The following is a 23,109-nucleotide window of genomic DNA, read 5'->3' as shown; positions in this document are numbered from 1 at the left end:
CAGCTGGGAGAGTTTCAGCAAATGTTTACGTTATATCATGGCATAAAGCGGGGATGACCCGTTTCACATTTGTTATTTGCATTCTGTATAGAACAAGTATTCTGTGGCAGCAAAGATTAGAAATTCCTCAACTGGAGGATATAACTGGTATGGAACTTTTCATACAATAGCTTTATTTGCTGATGATATTTTATATTTAGTAGATCATAAGCAAGGAGAAACAGAACGTTTTAGATTACTGAACAAGTTCTGAATTTTTTCGGGTTATAAGATCATTATTAGTAAAATTAAGGTCATTACTATCAATTTTGCTTCCACAAGCGACCTTGTTCAGCATTGCCCCATCTCTGCAGCAATGATAAAAGTAAGTGTCTTGGAATAATCCTTAAACCCAAAACTGAAAAAGCTACTGAAGAAATCTAATGAATGTTTAAAATGTAAGGTTTGATTTAGATAGCAAAATTAAGATGTTAAAATGTTTTTAGCCCCTTTAATGATTTATATTGGTCAGTCCTGTTTTTATACCCCTAAATCAGTTGCTTGGCAAAAAAATAGAAAAGGACTGAAAATTATTTTGGGAAAGCAGGAGACCAGTAATTAGGTGGAGAAAATTAGTGTTCCCCCAAATTAATGTGGAATTTCCTAGATAACTTTAAGAATGGATTATACAAGCTCCTATGTAAAACAGGGTCCCAGACTTAGTACTAACTAGGGACATATTTCTTTTCTGGTAGACAAGGAGGCTGGGCCTGAATGGCCTAAAGAAAAAATTATTTCATTTGGTAATATTAGTTGTGAATATATGTATAATTAAAAAGTGGAAATCACAGGACCCCCTGTGCATAGCTTATGTGATGAAATTTAATAAAAGAAATAGAACAAGATGAATTGCAATCTGATACTGGAGCAACTGTCAGTAAGATAAATAGGAAGTGAGCGTCTGGGAAGTGCTTGTTTCATGGTGACTTGGTATTTCTTGACATACCATGAATGTTGTTCTTTTTATTTTTATGGACAATAGTTATTTTTTGGTTTGTAAGAGCTGGTACTGGGCTCCTTCAATCTGTAGCAGCTAATGATACTGTGTCAGCACTTGTGTACTATTAATTCAGACAATTACCAATGCTGTTATATGTGCATCATGCATGAGGCATGCACTGTAGATATACCTGTTGTTGCATTAGCTATTAAAGTTATGGAAAAGAAAACCTCACCCAGCATTTGTATCCAATCATATAAAAATGTAATTTAGTTCATCAGTCTACCACTGCTCTTTTCATCTTTTTCCAGTAAAGGCAAATATTACATGTAGTGTTTGGATGTTTGCACATGGTTGAGGTTCTAGCTGCACAGAAGAAAATATTTCAGGCAGGATGGTTAACTTTTTCTCCTCTTTGCTCCAGCTAGATTGGTTCAAAATGTGTTACTTTTATCTGGGTAGCTTTCTGAATGCATTACCTTTTGTTTCTGTAATCATAACAAAATTTTGCCAGACAAATTCCACAAAAGCTTTCTGGTCTTCACTAGCATTCTTCAGGAATGCTTGTGCTGATGGCACATTCTGACAAGCTGGATATGATCTGTAGATACTCACTAACTTTTAGTGACACCGTTCTTCGTAGTATTCTGTCATACACCCACCCAAGAGTTCACTTCGCTTTGCAAACGTCACCATTCAATCCCTAAATGGTGCCACCATTGACATTGTATCTAGCAGAAAACTCCTAGGTGTCATCATAGACGAAAACCTCACATTCGACCTGCACATCCAGTCCAATGTCAAAAAGATACATCAAAAGCTTGGCAGTCTCTACTGGCACAAAGATCTACTCAGTGCATCAGCCCAACTTCCCTTGCCTCTTCTTTTCTATTACCCTCTCTTTTATATGGTGACCCCTCCTCGCCAACATTCAGTCCTCTCTAATGTCTAAACTATACTCATGCTACAACAAAATTGCTAAGTTTGTAATTGATGCCTTCTACTCATCCCACCACTGCTCATCATTACGCAACCTAAAATGGCTTGAACTCCCCAACTATCTCACCTTTATCCAACTAACTACAGCTCACAAACACATTCATAATCGAACCATGTGCCCTGCTTTATCTTCTATACTTACTTTATACCATACTAACAGACCACTGCGATCCAATAACCAACTACTTGCAAATATAGAAAAACCCAAACTTTCAGCTGGCCAGATGCTTTGCTCCTTTACCATCGCAAAACTTTGGAACTCCCACCCCCCAGCACTTAGATCCACCTGCTCAGTAACCCTATTCACGACATCTCTGAACAACACGTCCTCATCTTTGCTGTGCACATGTGCTAATGCTAACACCACATCTCATATAACCTAACTTCAACCATCACAACTATTCTCACCCCCACTCTACTACTCTGGCATCCTCCTTTCACATCCACCTGTCTCTTTACTTACTCTGCCTCCCCATCCTGTCCACTTCCCTCTTCTACTAACCCTCATTGTCCTACCATTGATCCCTCCTGTCTATTTCCTTCTCTTCCTAACCCTTATAGACCTACCATTGAACCAGGCAAGGCATTCAGGTACTCTCGCAGCCTACCATATCACCACTTATATCTGCAAAAATATCCACTGTCTTTGCCGATTCCTGCAACAGGACTTGTACAGCCTACTGCTCAGCTGTTACACCTCCTAAACATGTGAAAATTTAAGTACCTAATCTCTAACTAATTCCTATATCTGCTTTGCACCCACTGCATGAAGTGTCCTATATAAATTTTGCTAGCTGAAAACTATTCATATGGCATGTCCTCGTGTATAAACTCTGTATTGCTTGTATAATATCTTTGATGTGAGAATGATTACTTGTGTACTGTGTTTTTCACCAATTGTATAAGCTGCCAATAATATGTACGAAATGTCTTTATTAATGTAAATTATGTATTGTATGTGAAATGTCTTGTATGTGGAGCTTTTCTGTCTGGAACTCCACTGAAAATGGGCACTGCCCCAGCTGGACCATCCCGGTAAACAAATGCAAATAAATAAATAAGAACAGCAGCTGGGGACTCTGTCCAACTGTTGAATAGGGCAAGCATGAATGTTGCGTACTTAACATAACATCAGATTTTCATGACCCACATCCATACTTCATCATCACTGCCCACCTTCCTTCTTCTGTCTCCAAACACCCATTAAGAAAGACCTTGCTGTGTCTTGTAGGGGTGTTTATATAGGGCAGATCTGGTGCTGTTGTGTGTTTGTGTATACATGTATATGTATGTAAAAATAAAAGAAAAAATATGTATTTGTATATTTATATAGAGAGAGTTTCTATTGTTTGTAAACCAAAATCTTACCTCCGGGCTTGATAGACAGGATGATGTAGAACTCATCTACCCAGAGAGGCTATTCTGTATCAAACTCCAAACAGGTTTTGTGCTAGACAAATGGAGGACAGCAATAGTCATCCTCCTGCGCAAAGATGGAGTGTCAACAAACCATGTAATTCTAGACCCATAAGTCTGACCAGCCTCATCTGTAAGGCTATGGTGTGAGGATCCTTATGGATTTAATAAATAAAGATATAAATAACTTACAGATTCTGGACCAAGTTCGGTTTTGTCAATGGAAGGTCCTTTTGTTTAACCTGGATGACTCCTTTAAAAAGGTTACTGAAGCAATAGATAAGGGAAAATTGGTACAAACCACATTTCTTGACTTGGCAAAGGCTTTTGACACCATTCCCATTTGGGTATTGATGATAGTCTGCCAGCTAAATGTTAATCCCTGTGTAACTCTTTGGACAGCAAACTGACTCACCAGTAGAACCCAGGAAGTTTGGGTAGGCAGTTCTACCACCGCCAAAAGACCTGTCAGTAGTGGTGTACCCCAGGGTTCAGTCCTTGGGCCACTTCTCTTTGGCACTTACAGCTTAGAAGTCTCAGCTAATGTTAAGTGTTTAGAGCTGACCATTTTTGCATGCAGCTGTAAACTTGATGCCAATTTAATCTCCCCAGAGTTCACCAAAGTCATCTGAGGGCCATTCCAAAACAAATAACTGACGTCTTAAGCATGGACAAAAACTAAATTTATTTTTATTTGTTTTATTTAATATATGTTGACTGAGAAAGTCCGACTTGGAACAAAGCCAATTTTCAGCGAAGGCCCAGGGAGAAACTCTCTAGTCATTTGTCTTTTGTATGCCAAAGTATGTATAATAGTCTCCTTCGGCAAGCATGACATGCCCTCTAACTATTATACTGGCAGCATATCCCTGAAAATCAATTTGTTAGTTGGGACCCCGGGAACAACAAATGTCCTTAAGTAACCATGTAGCCACTATTGCAAGAAAGTTCTTTTTCATTGTGCAGCTTATTAGTTAAGGGATGGTGTCTAGGTACAGGGATGTGTTCATACTAATACTAAAAACCACTGCCTGACTACACTCTGTTTCTCTTTGTCCCACGGGCTGCCCTCAGTAATTTGCACAACTTATCTTATCTACATTCAAAAGTCCAACAAAAATAAATAAATTAAAAAAAAAAAAAAACTGCCTGCATACAAGAATGCAGATACTGGAACCCCGTACAAACCAGTAAAAAGCTACTGCAAGTCCTACTTTTATCAACAGACTGTGAGAACCTTTTCCTCCCGCTTATTGTAACAAAAATATACAGTTTTCCCAAAGCATTGCATTTATTTTATACTCTCTCTCCTTGATGCTGTACTGTGTCTGCTTTTGAGTTCACATAGATAAAAAGATGCCTTTAGGTACTGACCTGGTTGATGTTTTTCTCATCTCTCAGCTTTCTCCAAGTCCTGGTTCATAGTCTCCCTGACCCCCCCTTCTCTTGTTCTCCTAACATAATCCTATTGTAAGCTTTCTAGCTCAGTCAGCCCTGTTTCTCATCCTATAGCTTTCTCCAAGTCCTGGTTCATAGCCTCCCCCATTCTCTTGCTCTCCTAACATAATCTTATCGTAAGCTTCCTAGCTCTGTCAGTCCTGTTTATTCCCTTCCTCTCTCCTCTTCAGAGTTTACTTATTCCTCCCTTGAGCTGCGGCACCATTTTTAAATACTAAAATCTTCTGCTTGTCTACACTCTGTTTCTGCCTCTGTCCCACAGGCATCCCTCAGTGGTGTACCATTACTGCTGTAGAAGATTCAGTGGCTTTGTTGAAGTGTCTTAACCCACTGGCTGATTTGCATAGGAATGGGTGTGGTCAATGTGATTGACAAGACAAAAGTTGGTGATGTCATATGCAAATGTAACATGATTGGCATGGCATGCAGGTTTGGCAGTGACATCATGAATGCATTGCTTCATGATTATCACACATAAGTTGTGCTGCAAGTCTGCACCTATAACAGTTTCTACTGTTTTTTACTGTACTGTATGTGTAATAGAAATATTCGCATTTGAAATGGTAATGGCAGCAACAAAAGTATAGGGTGAAAAGAGTGCTACACTTCACTTACATATACTATACACCTACTATACATTGATTAGTGTGTGAAATGCAGAATAACTACCCAAGGAGCTACCATTGACGCAGTTTTCTTTTTCCTCTGCACAAGCATTGTAACAGACCCAGCATGAAGTTTCTGTAATTTTAAAAAGTGCTTGGTAGCATCTGCCCAGTAATCATATAATACAAAAGATACAAAGCTAAGCTACCCTGGAAGTAGTGGGGACCCAACAGTATGAGTGCAGTAATGTAAGTGTTCCATGACTTTCTTTTAATAAGAAATGGTTCTCTACTGCCTCATCTTTGCTCATTTCTCGTGAATTACTTGCTTCTTCAGGTAAGTGAAGTGATAGCTGAGTCTAGTGTTGCCAGGTTTCTTTGCGGCTAAAACCGGACTAAGGTCACACCTCTCGCATCACCCATAACTCCACCCATTCCCGCCCCCTCTCCCATCCATGCCCCCACCCATTTTGTGACAGCAGCTGATGGGAACACCCTCTTTTTCTGTTACGGATGCCTGATTTCAGCTGATTTACTATGCTTTTCTGTAAAAAAGCATCGTAAATCAGCCAATTGTAACAAGCACTGATAGTCTGTTTCCTTTTGAGAAACAGAAAAATGGAGTTTGTACAGTGTTTTCCTGACTACCAAAGCAGGGAATTGATTTGATTTGTGGATAGTCCAGAAAAAAACAGGTGGCATTTCGCATTGACAATGGCAACAGGGTGATTTCCAATTTCCCACCTATTGGTCAAAGACTTAAAGTTATGCTTAAATAGGGCTAGCCTAGGGATGGACTCTGCTTCACATGGATGGGAAGCTTGTTCCAGTGCATGGCGACCCTCTCTGAGACACAATTGTGTCTCATCAACATCACATGGCCTATTTATGTCACAAGCAAAATTTAAATCCTTGGATCTAATGGTTCTGATACTGTTCATTTTGTGGATGTCTAAAAGGTCCATCAATCAGTGCTGGATCCAAGGATGCCTTGTATGCCAGACATTCTCTCTCAGTAACCTGTAGGAGACCCGGTATAGTGATAGGGCTTTAAGGTGATCTGTTTAAGACAATGTGTTTAGACACTGGATTCTTCTAGTAAGGAAGCTTTAAATATGTTCCAGTTGTATGCGTCTGGTCAAGTACATGCCAAAGAGATAGGTGCAGCTCTCACACATCCAGTTATTCTGTCAATTTCTCAGGTGCAGCTCACACATCCAGTTATTCTGTCAACTTCTCAGGTTAACATCGCTAATATTTTTAAAAAAGTGTTCCTTGTAATTATTATTATTATTATTATTATTATTTCCCTCTCTCTGTCACACACAGTTAATACTCAATACCATACAAAAATTATACTGACCCTGGCCTGGGCCCTGACTCTCAAACCCTCATCATCTCCCTGGTCCTGCTAAGTGTGCCACAGTTACAATCTTACACAGATCCTTCACATCACACAGAGGTAGGCATATGCTAACAAAATATATACATACATACTTCTATGTATATATATATATATGTAGCAAGACATTAATCTAATAATGATCTTATGCACAAAAGGCTGCTATGATGATTATGAATTACAAAAAAGAGAGAGTAACACACTGCTATCTGCTAAGTCCTCACCTGACCTAGGCTTGCTATCTAATTATTTCTGCCGTAGTCTGAAAGTTTTTTCACTGTAAACGGTGGTGGTGACACACCCGCTAGTCATGCCTCTTGCTCTTCACGATGGAACTGGCTGCTTAGTGCTTAGGCTTAGCTAGCTTAAAATTTGTGCTTGATTATTTCCATTCTACACTGGTGAGTGGTGGAATAAACACGCACGCATGATGATTTAAGCCATACTTAAAGGGGAGAACACCGGCGGCGCTAATTGCACTGCTAGGCTGCTGCAGCTGTAAGTGACAAGTGTCAATGTCAAACTTTCGTGTGTGTCATACTGCAAAAATAAGTCTTGGTCACAAAAAATGTGGTTCTTTGCCCACCTGAAAGCTCTCTGTCGTGGTTACACACAAATCAGGGTTGTTTTAAGTGTCAGATCATGATGTTGTTACGAATCGGAGACTCTGGAGTAGTACATCTATAAGAAACCATAGTATCTCTGCTTTCAACAGCAGAAATCTTGACCTAGGCTTCAGAAAAATTGTACCAATACCAATGTTTTTACCATGTGTGTAATAAGTGTGTGAAGCTCAGATGAGTGGTGGTTATTACTTTACTTAGCTTACCAGAATAAGTGTTTCACATAAGCATTTCTAGAATCCTTTTGTGTTTCTTGGAAAAAAACAGCATACACGTGTATAATATTTGTTCCTGAGGTTTTTTACATGATTATTTGGAGCCATCAGCTTTCAGTTTTTTAAATGGGTAGAAAAATACTTACTTTCTCATATTATATCACCGGCTGCTGCCTCAGCCTGCTGTCTCCTACTTGTTTAATGTGAGTGCAGTATGCAGTTCTTTTAGATACCACTTGTGTTGATTACCTATCAGCTAGCTTCCTGAATTAATGGTACCAGTATTGATGAAAAGTGTCTCTAATATGGTGCATTTTCTCCAGTTATTTTCTATGTACCTAATTATGGAGATAAAAGGTCAAGAGCTGTGCACCTGGGTAAAATGACTAGATTTGCAGTGCAGCAGAAACATTCACCGATTATACTATGCTGTCGGTATAGCACAGTCCAATATTGATGTACATTCTTTTCACTAAAAATGTCTTTTCCAGCAGTATGTATCTACCAGGAATACTGAAGCATTTCATTGTGTAAGTGAAGCTAGTAATGTATCGTACCGCCCATTCGAGCTGGATACATTTACTTTCTCCTCTGGGTAATTGTTCCCTAGCATGCACTTATTGACTTTGAAATGGCAAAACAATGCAGCATGTTACTACTTACACGAGAAATGCATCTTTCAAAAATACGGTATGAGTTACACAAATACTGCATTCAACGAAACCTCAGTATGGTGGAAAAAAAAAAACCCGGACTTCACAAGTCCGATTTTGATGAAATTTGTTAACCAGACAATTTGTCTGAAAACCGGACAGTCCGGTCAAAAACCGGACAGCTGGTAACCCTAGCTGAGTCACTGAGTACACAGTGAAAGTCTGATCATTAGTGAATTCAGTAAGGGAGTGCAGTACTTTGAGTGTTTCATGACTTTCTTTTAATGAAATTGTTTGAATTATCAGTGGCTCAACATGACTGCAGTATGACCTGCTTGTAGCTATAAACTAAACTGTGCTACTACGAGACTGTAATGGCTGTAATCCGTTAATGCGATTCATCTTTACTGTGTAGTGTTACATAAGAAAGTGCGCATCAACAGTTCTGTTTTAATTTGCTACGGGAGTGCAGCAATTTCAGTGTTTCATGACTTTCTATTAATGAATTTCTTAGAATTATCAGTGGCTGAAAATGACCGCAGTATAACCTGTTTTTAGCTAAAAAGTGCACTGTGCTACTACGGGACTGTAACCGTTGTAATTCTTTAATGTGATTCATCTTTATTGTGGAATGTTACATAATAAGGTAGACTTCTTTTACTGAATTGTACTTTTATTTTCTCTAACTGAATCAGTGTCTAACGATGTCCACCGTATGTGCTTGATGATCCAAATTAATATTCATGCATATGACAAATGCACTTATTTATGAATTATGTGTGACGTCACCCTGCTCCTGGGTGTTGGGCAGGGTTTGGACAGGTCTTTTTACTGCGCATTTGGTGAGTTAAGACACTTCAACAAAGCTGATTCAGTGGAATCTGTTTCTGTTTAATTTATTTTAAGAGGCTCTGTACTGGTGTGTTAGTACTTCTGTTAAGCAAGTTGCTTAAGCGCATAATTTCACCTGTAAAATATCTATGTTGTCTCAAGTCATTTACTGTTTAGTATGCAGTTGTAGGTTTAATTACTTTAACTAAGTAATGACCTCTTACTGTTAAACCTGTTGTATTTTACTGTTTACAGTTTGGAGATGCACTGTTTCAGTTTAACTTAGTCTGATTTTGGTATGCAGTTTACTAGAACACATTGCTTTTACTGCTTTTAAATTGGAACGGAGTACTCTCATCGATGTTCAGTCATCTTATTGTTTAGTCCATCAACGTGCTGTTTCAACCTGTGTTAGATTTTGCTACTTAATTTATTTGAGCACTTAATCTGTTACTGTATTGTGTGGAAATTAAGTGATTTTACTGTAATTTTTGGCCTACCACCATGCTGGTCATTTCTGTTGGCATGCATTACTAAGTAGCAACAAATAGCTGGAAAAGTTTACTGGCAGTGAATTACTCTGCATTCTGTGAAATTAAGGTGGCGATAGACTGAATTTCATATTACTGCACAGGGTGACTGAATTATTAATTATTACTGCGTGTTCCTTAACTAATTTATTTGATTAAGTACTACTTAGTTAAACTAACTACTTAAACTGTGGTATTTTCTTGTCTATCTCTTATTCCCACTTTTTATATATTTATTTTTTTACTTCGCCTACCCTCTTTCTGGCTTCATATTAACCCCCTCTCTCTTTCTTTGCAGTCCCTTAACCACATTCAGAAGTCCAACAAAACAAAACAAAAAAAAACACTGGCCGCATACAAGAATGTGGATACTGGAACCCTGTACAAACCAGTAAAAAGCTACTGCAAGTCCTACTTTTATCAACAAACTGTGAGCAATTTAGGTCTAATATAATCTTCTCTCTGTGATTCTCCCATCGGTTCTTCTGCTGTGCACACTACTGGACTACCCTTTTCCTGCAGTTTATTGTAACAAAAATGTACAGTATTCCAAAGCTTTGCATTTATTTTATATTCTACCTCCCTGATGCTCTACTAAATTTGCTTTTGAGTTCACATAGATAAAAAGACACCTTTAGGTACTGACTTGGGCTAGCTGCCTAAATAAGGACAAAAACTAACTTTGCAAAATGGTTAAACCAATCCCATTTATAGACTAATGCTTAAATGAGACATCACCTGGAAAACCTGGAAAAAAATGACTCCCATCACCATCTCCAAACCTTTTGGGAACTTAAAACCTAACCAAGAAACAAGTTGATCTGGACAAAAAACAGTACTGTCAAAAAACATAAGATAACCCTATCTCTGACATGAAAATGTTTTGGAATAGTATCAACAAACTTTTACATCCAGGCAACCCTTCTACCCCCAGCCCCTGTCCTAACAGCTCACCAACAGACACTGGCTCCTTTCTTAATTCCTTCTTCATTAACTCTATAAAAGTTAACTAAACCTGACAACACCTCCCTCTCCCCTTCTGATCCCCTTCCCTCTACTAATTTTACCCAGTTTTGTCTTAAACCTCTCCCTACTGCATACATCAAATCTTTTACCAAACTGAAAACCTGCTCGCCCTCTGCTGGCAATTTACCTCCTCTGTTCCTTAAACTTGCAGCTAACTCTGTTGCACATTCAGACTCTATATTAGTAAACCGGTCAGTTCAAGAGAACACATTCCCTGACACCTGAAAAAATTCTGTCATACCCCTCCACAAAGGTGGCGATTCAGCTGAATCAACCAACTGCAGACTTATCGCCATACTTACCCCCTTATCCAAAATTCTAGAAAAAAAATTATTCATAACCATCTCAAACACATCATACAAGACAAATTGCTAACTCCCACCCAACACAGTTTCTGTCCTCACCACGGTACCTCTACAGCTGTCATTTCATTTACACCGAATATCACCAAAGCATGGATGATGATAAACTAATCTTATTCCTTTTCCTTGACCTATCTAAAGCCTTTGACACCATTTCCCATATCCTACTGCTCTCAAAACTGTCTTCCCTTAACCTCTCCTCTTATAGTATACTGTGGTTCTCAAGTTACCTCTCTAACAGAGTCCAGTCCATCAAATGGCTTTCTGCCGCCTCCTCCTTCCTCCCAATCTAAACAGGTGTCCCCCCAAGGGTCAGTCCTTGGACCTCTCTCCTTTTTAATATCTTCACAAGTAACCTACACACTTCCTGTCCAAATGCCTCACTAATACAATACGCAGATGATGACTCCACTATTATCTTGTGCTCTGATAACCTTCCCCACCTCCTTGCTTTTACTCAAGATTCCCTCCTTTCAGTCAAAAAATGGCTGACCAATAATCAACTACTACTCAATCCTAAAAAGCAGAAGTTCTACTTTTCTTCCCCAAATCACTACAGCAATACAAAAATCTCTTAATAATATATTTATCTGTGTTGAGCTGTATACTAAACTTGTGAGTGTAAGTTTGACAAATATATTTAGCAAGCCATCAAAAAGACCCACCAAAAATTTGGTCTCTTATACAGACATAAAAATACCTCACTTGTCTTTCGGCTTTTCCCGGTTAGGGGTTGCCACAGCGGAACTCCAGTCTGCTAATGATTGGCAGTGAATTTTTACGGTGCCAAGTTGCCAGCCTGACGCCCAACCTTCAAAGAAGGCACACCCATTCACACACGCACCTACTTGCATGTCTTTATGCGTCACTTGACCACGGGGAGGACATACAGACTCCACACACAAGGTGCTCAAGCCGAGAATCGAACGGGAAAACCTCTTGCTGTGAGGCGACAACGCTAACCACTGCACCACCGCGGCCTGCCAAATGTTCTCTAGCACAGACTTTCCTTCTCCCAGCGTTACTTTATGCAGCCCCTACTCTCACCAATATTCAGTCCAGTCTCTTAGCTAAGCTTGAAACCACCTACAACAAAATAGCCAGATTCACTGCCAGCCTTCCCTATCACTCTCGCCACTGCATAGCTTTAAAAACCTACAATGGCTTGAGCTCCATTACCAACGCCTTCTTCCCCAACACCACCTCACACACACTATCTTAAATCAATCCTCCCTCTGCCTTGCCCTCACTGACCTCATCACTTTGTATTCACCTAAGTGTAACCTACGCAGCACAGATCTTCATCTCTTAGAAATCTACAAACCCAATAAAAATATTGGCAAACTTTTGTACAGCCACTTCATGGCCAGTGCCTGGAACAAATTTCCCCTTTCTCTAAAAACAAATGGCAACTTCCTTATCTTCAAAAACCTTCTAAATGACTCCTTTACTAATTCCTGGGCCTGTCCTTGTCCCATTCCCACTTAAACTACTCCTACTCAGTCTCCTCTTCCCCTTCCCCTCTCAGCTCGCACACTTTACCACAACTACCCATTTAAGGTCTTTATAATACTCTACCAACCTTGAATTTCTCTCTGATTGTAATTGTTAGAATCTAACTTTATATATATATATATATATATATATATATATATATATATATATATATATAAAATTATCTGATGTTCTGTAGTCCTATCTCACCTTCATTCTTGTCAACGAGTTCGGATGTGCTTCTTCTTGATCGGCTCCGATCCCATATGTAAGAATGAAGGGCGAGATGGACTACAAACGTGGAATGTTATGGTGAGTACATAACTTCTTTTTATTGTAACTGAATAGACTAACATCCAGTACTCCGTTTTTTCTTATGTACTGCCCCAAAATTTTGTGTCTAAGCAGTTTAATAGAAGTTTTGATAAAGTTATAGTAATGTAAAACGGGCATTAAATTATAGTTGTTTTTTATTCATGATTTGTATGTGGTGGTTTTCTTTCTGTGCTTCCACTGAAAATAGGACTTCATCCAGCTGCACATCCCAATAATCGAAGCACAATCAAAAATATACATAATGGATAGTCAGAGGCTGATTGTAGATCATAAGTCAGAAGTCAGTGGTGTATTATGTAAACCAGAAAGCTTACTGACATTTCTGCAGCTTCTTGGTTTCTTCCTCACACAGAATAGCCTCATGAATGTTGAGCAGTCTGCAGTAAGCTGTTTGAGAAGAATTACTTTCCTTGCTTGGTATTGCTGCATGTGTGGGATTTTTAGATGCAAAGTGCAGATTTTTTTTTCAATTTGGCATGTACGAAATCCGCAGCAATTCATTTTCAGTCTTATTTAGGAAATGTATTTCAAGTTGACAATGTTTCTGTATTATGTGCTAATTCATACACAAGCAAAATGGGGTACTCTCTGCAAATAATTTGATAACTTGACAAAGTTGTATCCAGTTTCTTGCTCTTAATGGTTCATGAAACTACCAGTAAAGTGCCATTGGTATTATGACATACTGTTAATTTCCTGGAAGTTAAAGGTTTCAGGACATCTGAAAACAAAATCAAAAAGCATAAATAAGTTTAAACAATTGAAAGCAAAGCAGGCTGAACATCATCTCCCTGAAAGACACATGTCATAAAAGTACAAAACACAGCATTGAACAGTATTTACAGTATTTCTTTTGAGGCAAAAAGCCCCACCATCCCAGGTTGTTAGACCTAACAACCACTCACCCTAGTTTCAAACCTATCCATAAACCTCACCCAGCCTTAAACCAGATCTTATTCTAATGGAAACCAAAACCAAAATCTCAGCCCTAATCCTAAATCAGGCCCAAAGTCTTACCCAGTGGCATGTAGGAGTACTTTAAGAACAACATTTAACAAGTCATTAACATGCAACATTTGCACAAGTTAAGTATGACCAAAAGGACTTTGGTAAACTGCTCTTAACCTAATTATGAACAAGTAGACTGATTTTGAAGTGAAATGCTTTTCTTTTTTCCCCAAAATAGTTTCACAATATATTGGTGATAAAGTAGTAATGCATTGGCATGCGTTGAGAAAAGAGACTTGTACCATTGTCGACTGTTTGAATCCCTCCCCATACAAAAGTGTTGCATGCTTGTTAAAAGAAAATGTTTCATTGCTGCAAAAAGCAACTGAAAAACGTTTCTGAAGTTCATATTATTGCCTTAAATTTTTATTCATACAGCAATTGTGAAACTTACTGCGGTGGTGGTGCTGCGGTAGCGTTGTCACCTCACAGTTAGACGTTGCCCGTTCGATTCTCAGAGCGTCTGTGTGGCGACATGCGTGAGTGAGCGTTCCTTCGTTGAAGGTTGTGCGTTAGGCCCGGCAAGCCAGCATGTAAAAATCTACTGCCAATCATTAGCGGACCGGAGTTCTGCTGTGGCGACCCCTAACCGGGAAAAGCTGAAAGACACAACAGCAGCAATTGTGAAACTTGGCACTATTATTTTGGCAGTTTTTTTATTTAAACTGGAGTCACATTTGGCTGTATTAAAATCGTATGTCCATTCTTAATTTTATTACTTTTGTAAGAATATTAGACTTTTTTTGTCAAAACTCACTAGATACATAGGTAAGTAGATATTCTGTAAAGCACAGTAATAAAAAGAAGAGAGTTTTACTTGAAAAAATAATTTGCAAGTGTTTAATAAATAGTAGCTGTCTAATAAGTTTGGCTTCTATTGTGAATAATATTGGAAAGGGAATGGGTGAGGTTGGCTAACAGTACCTGCTCTCTGAAATTTAGTTTATTGAAAGAAGACAATAGTCATAATTTAAAAAAACACCTGCCACTAGGGATCTCTACAGTTTGATATTTGTCAGTAGTCATCTCAGATTCCTACATGTAATATAGATTTTGGTATGGAAAGATGCATTACATTAATTTAACCTGTCAGACTTTTATTGAGCTAAGCATAATTCCTAGAGTGAAAGAGAGAAATTAATTACCTGCAGACTCGCACAGCACCTGCCTGTTAGATAAATCACATTAATGCACTTTTTTGTCTTTAAATATTTCACTAGTTAAGAAAACATTCCTTGGACAAAATAAGTCTTTCTGGGGCCCCTTGGAATTGGTGGAAAAGCTGGTTCCTGAAGCAGCAGAAATTGCTACCAGTGTGAAGGAGCTACCAGGCATCAGGTAAGTAAATGGCATGCAGAATCTGATGATCTAGAGCTTTAAGCAAATATATATGCAGTATACAACTGCTTTTGAAATTATGCAGACACGCACACAATTAGTCTGTGTAATCGTAAATGTACTATTCTTATTCCTGTTCCCTGTTATAAACATGGCTCATACCTTTAATCAAAGAAAATATTCAGAAATCCCCTAAAAATAAGCATCCATTAAAATATGAGTCTTTATAATTTCTTGCTCCTGTTTACCTTTGGATGTCAGGCCTTCTGAGAGGTTGAACCACTGAAGTTTTTGGCATAAGGCTGTAATCGTTTTGTTTCAGCTGTTCTTACAATGTGTTTGTTCTGCTTATGTTAGTCTATTCAGTGTTGTTTTGCAGAACTGCTTACAGTGGTGACTGCAGTGTAGTTGTTCTTATTATAGTACTGTCCTTACATACATGAATCTAAATAAATTTCACCCTAGTCACGGTCTTTCTATGTTGTACACTAGGTACTGTGAACTCCACATATTTTAATCCTGACACGATTGTTTTTTTATTGCCCTGCTTGCATATTTATTGAATGTGTTTGTTTGGGTCCATTTATGTGTTGCAGTGTTTAACAGTGTAATACAATCCATTCTTTTCAGACACAGGCACATACACCCTTTTTTCCTGCCTAAACTTGAAATAGGCAGAGGGGAAAAAAAGAACTCCTCTAAGGTGGCCTTGAAAAGTACCACATTTTCACTGTCCTGAATGTAGAAGGGTATTCCAATTATTAACTCTTTCTATGAACCAATTACTGGTTCTTACAGAATGTTCTAAAGTGATTTGTCCTTCTGCTTTTATGTAGTCTTAACACTCCCACAGGAAAGGATCAGCAGTTGCTTTATATACGGGAGTTTGATGTAGTGCATGTAATTTACAGAGAACGGGCCCAAGTTAGCCTGTGTTCATATGCCAGCATCTCAAGCCAACCAAAGGACTTTAATATCAAGTGTTTATAAACTAACTGGATACTGATCTTAGAATGGCTCCTCATGGATTGCCCTGGCCATAACCCTTCATTTTTGTACTAAAACCAACTTGACATGCCCATTGCCATTCATTAACCCTACCGACAATTTATTGAAATACCCAGTTTATGTAGATTATTACGTAATTTATGATCTGCTGTATCAAAGACAGATGTAAATACATTGTTCTATGATATTAGGTTGCATATCAGTACTGATCTGTCCTTAACATATGCATGTTTAAGAACATGTATAATCCATTTTCTCTTTAACTCATCAAGCAAATGTTTAATACTAATGATGTGATTCTACTAATTTCCCATTATTTGACAGAAAGCTTACAGTCCTATAACAGTTTAAATTGTTCCATAGTCCTTTTCCTTTAATAGAAGGATGTTAAGTTGTCAATCTCGCCTTCATTCTTGCTGGATGGGTTCGGAGCCGATCCTCGGCTCCGACTCGGCACTTGCTTTAGCTCGAGAACTCCTTTTACCAGCTCGAGGCAACCCTATATCCCATGATGCAAGGCTGAACTACCTCAGATCTCGTTTGCCGCTTAGCGAAAGAGGTCTCCTTTGCCAGCTGAGGTGAGTTTTTCTTAGTAAAATAAGAAAAGTGTAGTTAGGAGTTTATTTCCCTTTTTGAGCGTTAGTTTAGTCTGTAATCTAGTTACAGCCCACCCTTTCCCTCTTTTTCAGTCCTTTTGTAAAATTTTATAAGTTTTAAGTTACAGTAATTTAGTCAGGCCTAGTTCCCCCCTGGTTATCCCTTCCTGTGTGTTTGTGTAGGGATTAAGTTGTGTGTTTGTGGGGACTGTTTGTGTCTATCCTTTTTAGGATGTCTAGAGAAGGCAAGGTCTCAGGCTTCAAGAAGTGTGACCAGTGCTGTCAGAAAATGTCCCTGACAGATGGTCACACTTCTTGTGTGTATTGCCTGGGGCCTTTGCACCTGCAGGACTCCTGTGCATTGTGTCATGCTTTTAGCCAGAGAGTCCTGCAGGAAAGGAGGAACAAACTTATCCTCCGAGGTTTACTTAAACCTGAGGGTTCTCCTCCTAAGTCAGGAAAACCTCATAAGCCACCGAAGGCTCAGGCTTCAGTGTCCAAGCCTCCTCCGGTGGCTTCGGCTCCGGCTGGAGTCGATACTATTTCTTCTAAAGTAGTGGGTTCGGTGCCGGCCGGCTCCGATACCCTGACTACGGTGGCCTTGTCGGCTCCGGCTGGAGCCGACACCTTATCCAGCATCGGGCCGAGATATCCTCGGCTCCATCTGGAGTTCAAGGGACTTCGGCTCCGATGGTTTCGACCCATAAAAGATCCCGGTCCCCTTCTATTATGAGTATTCACTCGGCTCCGGGGTCTCCTCTTTTATCGGAGCGGAGCCATCGGAGCCGGTCTTCGAGATCTTCCAGGCTGTCTGACCACGACTTGGAGAGGGTGGTAAGCAGGCTGTTGAAGTCTCAGGCACTGGCCCAAATGCTCCATAGCCCGTCTCAACAGACTGCGGCTATAACCCCTATAATTGAGCTTCCTCCTCCGACTCCACACCAGAGTTCGGAGCCGGAGCTTCTTGGGACAGCGACTGTTTCGATGCTGGAGCCGATACATCTTTCGGCTCCGTCGTCCTCGGCTCCGATCTCTTCCTTGAGACCTTCCTTGGAGGGATCCGGTCGTCGGGTTTCCACTGTCGGCTCCGGGGGGGCTAGTGGCATCGGACCCTTGTCCGACCCCGCTCTCCCTCTCGGGGCTTCGGCTCTGGTAAGCTCGGCACCGACATCGGCCTCGGAGCCTTCTCTCTCTTTGGAGTCAACCATTCCTATCTCTTCGGAGCGGGTGTGTTCTGGTCTCCCAGGGAGAGGAGCCTTTGAGGTGATGAGGAGTGTCCTGGCCTCAGAGCCAGGTCAGCGGTCCGTCCCTTTAGCTCCTCCCTCATCAGTGCCTGCAGATGCCTCTTGCCAGCCTCTTGCTGTCAGGCCCAGGGATCCATCGCCCCAGGTTTCCCCACTGGGAATTTCCTCCTCTTCCGAGGTTTCTCCTGATCCTGCAGGGGAACCCCCTCGGAAGAGGACGTGTAAGAGGAAACACACAGACTCCCCCGAGTCTACTACATCTGATATCGACTTAGATGAGTCGGAGGGTTCCCCGGTCCCCTCTGAGGATGTCTCCTTTTCAGACATCCTTGAGCTCCTCAAACAGAGGGGGGAATTGGCCCTCCATTGACCCCTCCGAGGATGAGTCGGTATACCTGGAGGCTTTTGGATCCCGACCCTCCACCTCCTGGGTGTCTCCGCCTTACGACCCACTCATGCAGGTAGTGGCTCGGAAGGCGTGGGCGGCTCCAGATTCTGTGGAACCTGTCCCCAGGAGACCGTCCAAGTTCATCACGGCCCCTTCGGATAAACAGTTCCTTTCCAAAGGTGTCTCTGTGGATGCTATGGTGGCGGCGGCCACTAAGAAGGAACTGGCGGATCCTTCAGTACCTGTCCATCCTCCTAATAAGGATTCTAGGACCATGGACAGGTATGGAAAGCGGATGTTTTCTTCAGCGACCTTTGCTATGCGTTCGCTGAATTACCTTTGTCACTTCACCAGGCTTCAACGAGATATTCTCAAGGAACTGGGAGAAGTAGTCCAGGATCCTTCTGCTGCTGGGGCTCAGGAAAAGATTGCCTCACAGCTTGCTATCCTGAATTCCATATCTAACTCCTCCATGCGGCTCATATCTTATGCAGCCGATGGAGCGAGCAGGGCCGCAGGCACAGGTGTTGCTCTTAGACGCCAAGCCTGGATGCGGCTGTGTAATTTTGCGGACCCCTTTAAGGCGTCCTTCACCAACACCCCCTTTGATGGTTCGGCTTTGTTCGGACCTCAGGTGAAGGATACTTTGACCAGATGTGAACAGGACGGTAAAACTCTTTCTGCCGTTGGAGTCCAGTTTTCCACTCCTTCTAGACCTTATCCCAAGGGTCAGAAGGGGGGGAAGATGTGGTTCCGAAAAGCCCAAGGAGCTACACCGGACACACCTGGTCAGTTTACCCCCAGAGGCAGAGGGGGTAACAATAACAGACGCCGCCCTAGAGGCAGGGGGGGTCCTCAGAACCAGGGCAACAGGGAATCTCTTCCTGAGAAGCCCTTTCAGCATCCCTGAGGTGTTGCCCGACTGTCCACCCTTGGAGGCAGTCGGGGGAAGAATTTCACTGTACCCAGTAGCCTGGCAATCCCTATCCCAAGAGAAGTGGGTACAGTCGATCATATCCGAGGGTTACAAAATCCCCTTCGAAAGGTTTCCCGTACCTCTACAATCCCTTCCAGACATCTCACCCGGTCAAAGGGATTTGGCAAGACAGGAGGTTTCAAAACTCCTGGAAAAAAGAGCCATCCAGACAGTGCCGGCAGACCAAGTAGGATCCGGCTTCTACTCAAGATTCTTTTTGGTCCCCAAAAGGACAGGAGATTGGAGACCGATACTAGACCTAAGCAGGCTAAACAAGTCTGTCAGAAAGGCAAGATTTCGGATGGTCACGCTGCAATCCATTCTGCCCTTTCTGGGCAAGGACAACTGGATGTGCTCTATAGACCTTCAGGATGCATACTATCACATAAAGATTCACAGACGCTCCAGAAGGTTTCTCCGCTTTCGGCTGGGAGCCAGTCATTACCAATTCAGAGCACTGCCCTTTGGCCTCACTTCAGCCCCCAGAGTGTTCACCAAATGCATGGCAGTGGTCACAGCTCACCTGAGACGTCGAGGATTCCAGGTGTTTCCTTATTTGGACGACTGGCTCCTCTCCGCCACCACCAAGCATCAGCTTCTTCGGTCCAGAGACTACACCCTACAGCTTTGCAAGAAACTGGGAATTTCGTAAATTTCGAAAAATCTCTCTGCTGCCTTGCCAATCTATCACCTTTATAGGCAGAGTTAAATACCGTCAAAATGTTAGCCAGGCTAACAGATCAAAGGATTCTGGACATCCAGAAATTTGTTCAGCTTCTGTTACTAAGCAACAAGATCAAAGCCAGGTTTGTCTTGAAAGTTCTAGGCCTAATGGCTGCGGCCATTGTTCTTCTTCCACTAGCTTGCTTCCACATGCGTCTCCTGCAGTGGATGTTATTCACGCAGTGGTCGTACCACAATCTTCCTATGAGACACGAAATCTTGGTGACACAGTCGTGCAGGGCTCATCTACGATGGTGGATATCTTCCCCTCTTCTTCATCAGGGCCGACCCTTTATTCCCCCTCCTCCAGTTGCCACTGTCACCACGGATGCCTCTCTGATCGGGTGGGGGGGGGGCATTATCAGGGCAGGATGGTCCACGGGACGTGGCAACCCATAGAATACCATCTGCACATAAATGTCCTGGAGATGAGAGCAGTGCTTTTAACGTTGCAAGCCCTCGATGACTTTCTTCCCACGGGGACTAATGCAGTACAAACGGACAACATGTCCGTGGTCTGGTACATCAACAAACAGGGTGGAACCAGGTCCTATCCGTTATGTCGAGAAGCTCTCAGACTTTGGCAATGGGCGATCTCTTCTCAGCGGTTTCTGATAGCAACGCACATCCCCGGCAGGTCCAACCTATTGGCGGACAGGCTAAGCAGATCTATTCTGATGCCTCACGAGTGGTCTCTCAATCAATCTGTAGTGGATCAGATTTTTCTGAAGTGGGGCACTCCTTGTTGCGATCTTTTCGCTACCCCTCAAAACAGCAAGTGCCCAGATTACTTCACACTATTTCCCCTTCCAGGCCAACCCTTGAGAGACTCTCTAACCCAGGATTGGCCTCGGGGACTTCTTTATGCTTTTCCTCCCTTTCCATTGATTCCACAAGTCATTCAGAAAGCCACCGTTTTGAGAGCCAAATTGATCCTCATTGCTCCATATTGGCCTCGACAAATTTGGTTTCCGTCTCTACATCGTCATCTTCTGGTGCAGCCCTGGCATCTGGACCCAGTTCCGGATCTTTTGATCCACCAGTCGGGTCAGCAGCACCGGGCCATTCATTCTCTCAACCTCACTGCTTGGTTGCTCCACTTCCTTCCCTAGCCAGGCTACCAATGATTTCTGACTCAGTCAGAGACATTTTAGTGTCTTCTTTGAAGTCGTCCACTAGAACTATTTATGCTAGCAAGTGGCGACGTTTTTCAATTTGGGCAAACAACAGAAATATTGATCCTTTTACTGCTCCTGTACATTCTGTTTTGGATTTCCTGGCGGAGGTTTTTCATTCAGGATCCTCGTCATCTACAGTCAAAGTACAACTGGCTGCTATTTCCAAGTATCATATTGGCTTGCATGACAATAACATCATGTCTCATAGGTTATGCAAGGCCTTTTTGAGAGGAGTTTTTCTCCTAAAACCGCCTGTGAAACATCCTCCTCCGCAATGGGATCTAAACTTAATGTTGGCATCCCTAATTCTACCTCCTTTCGAACCGTCTGCTACGTGTTCTTTGAAGTTGTTGACGTGGAAAACTATATTTTTACTGGCTGTTACTTCTGCAAGAAGAGTTTCTGAGATTCAGGCCCTCTGTATTCGTTCACCTTATCTGGTTTTTCATAAGGATAGGGTTTCGTTAAGAACTAACCCTTCCTTTCTCCCCAAGGTTGTATCTCAAACCAATATTAACCAATCTATAGATCTACCAGTTTTCTTTCCTAACTATTCTGACAGAGCTGAACAGAAGCTGCACTTTTTGGATGTCCATCGTCAGCTCAGGTACTACTTGCATAGGACTAAACAAATTAGAAAATCAGACCAATTGTTTGTCTCCTATGCAGTAAACAGGTTAGGTCTTCCAGTTTCTAAAGTGACCTTATCTAGGTGGTTGACTTCCAATATTTCCTATGTGTACTCTCTCAGGGGCAAACAACTATCTTCTAAGCCAAAAGCACATTCAACCAGGAGTCTATCCACTTCTGTAGCCTTTCAGGATAGACTTCCCATTGACACTATTTGTGCAGCAGCTACTTGGGCCACGCCTCATACCTTTGTGTCTCATTACAAGTTGGATTTGGCCTCCAGAGATAGGGCCAGTTTTGGTTCCACAGTTCTCAAGAGTCTGTTCCATTGAGCCACCGGGATACAGGTGCTAGGGGACGGTCCCATCCAGCAAGAATGAAGGCGAGATTGACAACTTAACATTTAGAAGTTATGTACCTACCATAACGTTCCATGTTAGTTGTCTTCTCGCCTTCTTTCTTGCCCCTCCCTCCTTCCCCTGGCCTGGACAGATCTTGGAGAGTTCCTATTAGATTGCTTCCTCTGGAGCATTGTTATGAGGACTTCTTTTAGGAACCATGGTTCCTAATTATGTTAGGATAGTCTTTAGCAGGGTCAGTTAGCTGCCAAACGAGATCTGAGGTAGTTCCGCCTTGCATCATGGGATATAGGGTTGCCTCGAGCTGGTAAAAGGAGTTCTCGAGCTAAAGCAAGTGCCGAGTCGGAGCCGAGGATCGGCTCCGAACCCATCCAGCAAGAAAGAAGGCGAGAGAAGACAACTAACATGGAACGTTATGGTAGGTACATAACTTCTAATTTTACAGTAACCCTATTCCTACCACAACAGGAAGAATAAATTTCATATGGAGAACCACATCTATCTTTTTAGTGACCCCATGAACACTGCCAACATCTGCAGACTTTTCTAGACAAGTGGGAAACAAGAGTAGATCACCAGCCCTTTCTTGTCTAACACAAACACACACACACACACACACACACACACACACACACACACACACACACACACACACACACACACACACACACACACACACACAACTACACCTACCAGCATATAATTGAGTAGCCAGTCCTCCTTCCACATGTT

General features: G+C 41.6%; 1 protein-coding gene across 1 annotated transcript in view; it reads left to right on the top strand.

The window, feature by feature from the left end:
• The window catches only part of LOC122793328 (protein RUFY3-like), a gene marked incomplete in the record, with an annotated part of 2,132,439 nt that overhangs the window by 104,843 nt on the left and 2,004,487 nt on the right, over window positions 1-23,109 (top strand). Inside the window, 1 exon segment of the mRNA XM_044061223.1 lies at window positions 15,158-15,275. Within this exon segment, the coding sequence (XP_043917158.1) occupies window positions 15,158-15,275 (118 nt within the window).

This window comes from Protopterus annectens, chromosome 2.part0 (assembly GCF_019279795.1).
Source record: "Protopterus annectens isolate FY-2018-M chromosome 2.part0, PAN1.0, whole genome shotgun sequence".
Taxonomy (NCBI): domain Eukaryota; kingdom Metazoa; phylum Chordata; order Ceratodontiformes; family Protopteridae; genus Protopterus; species Protopterus annectens.
Note: the sequence above shows the minus strand (reverse complement) of the source record. Positions and strands in the feature narration are given on the sequence as shown.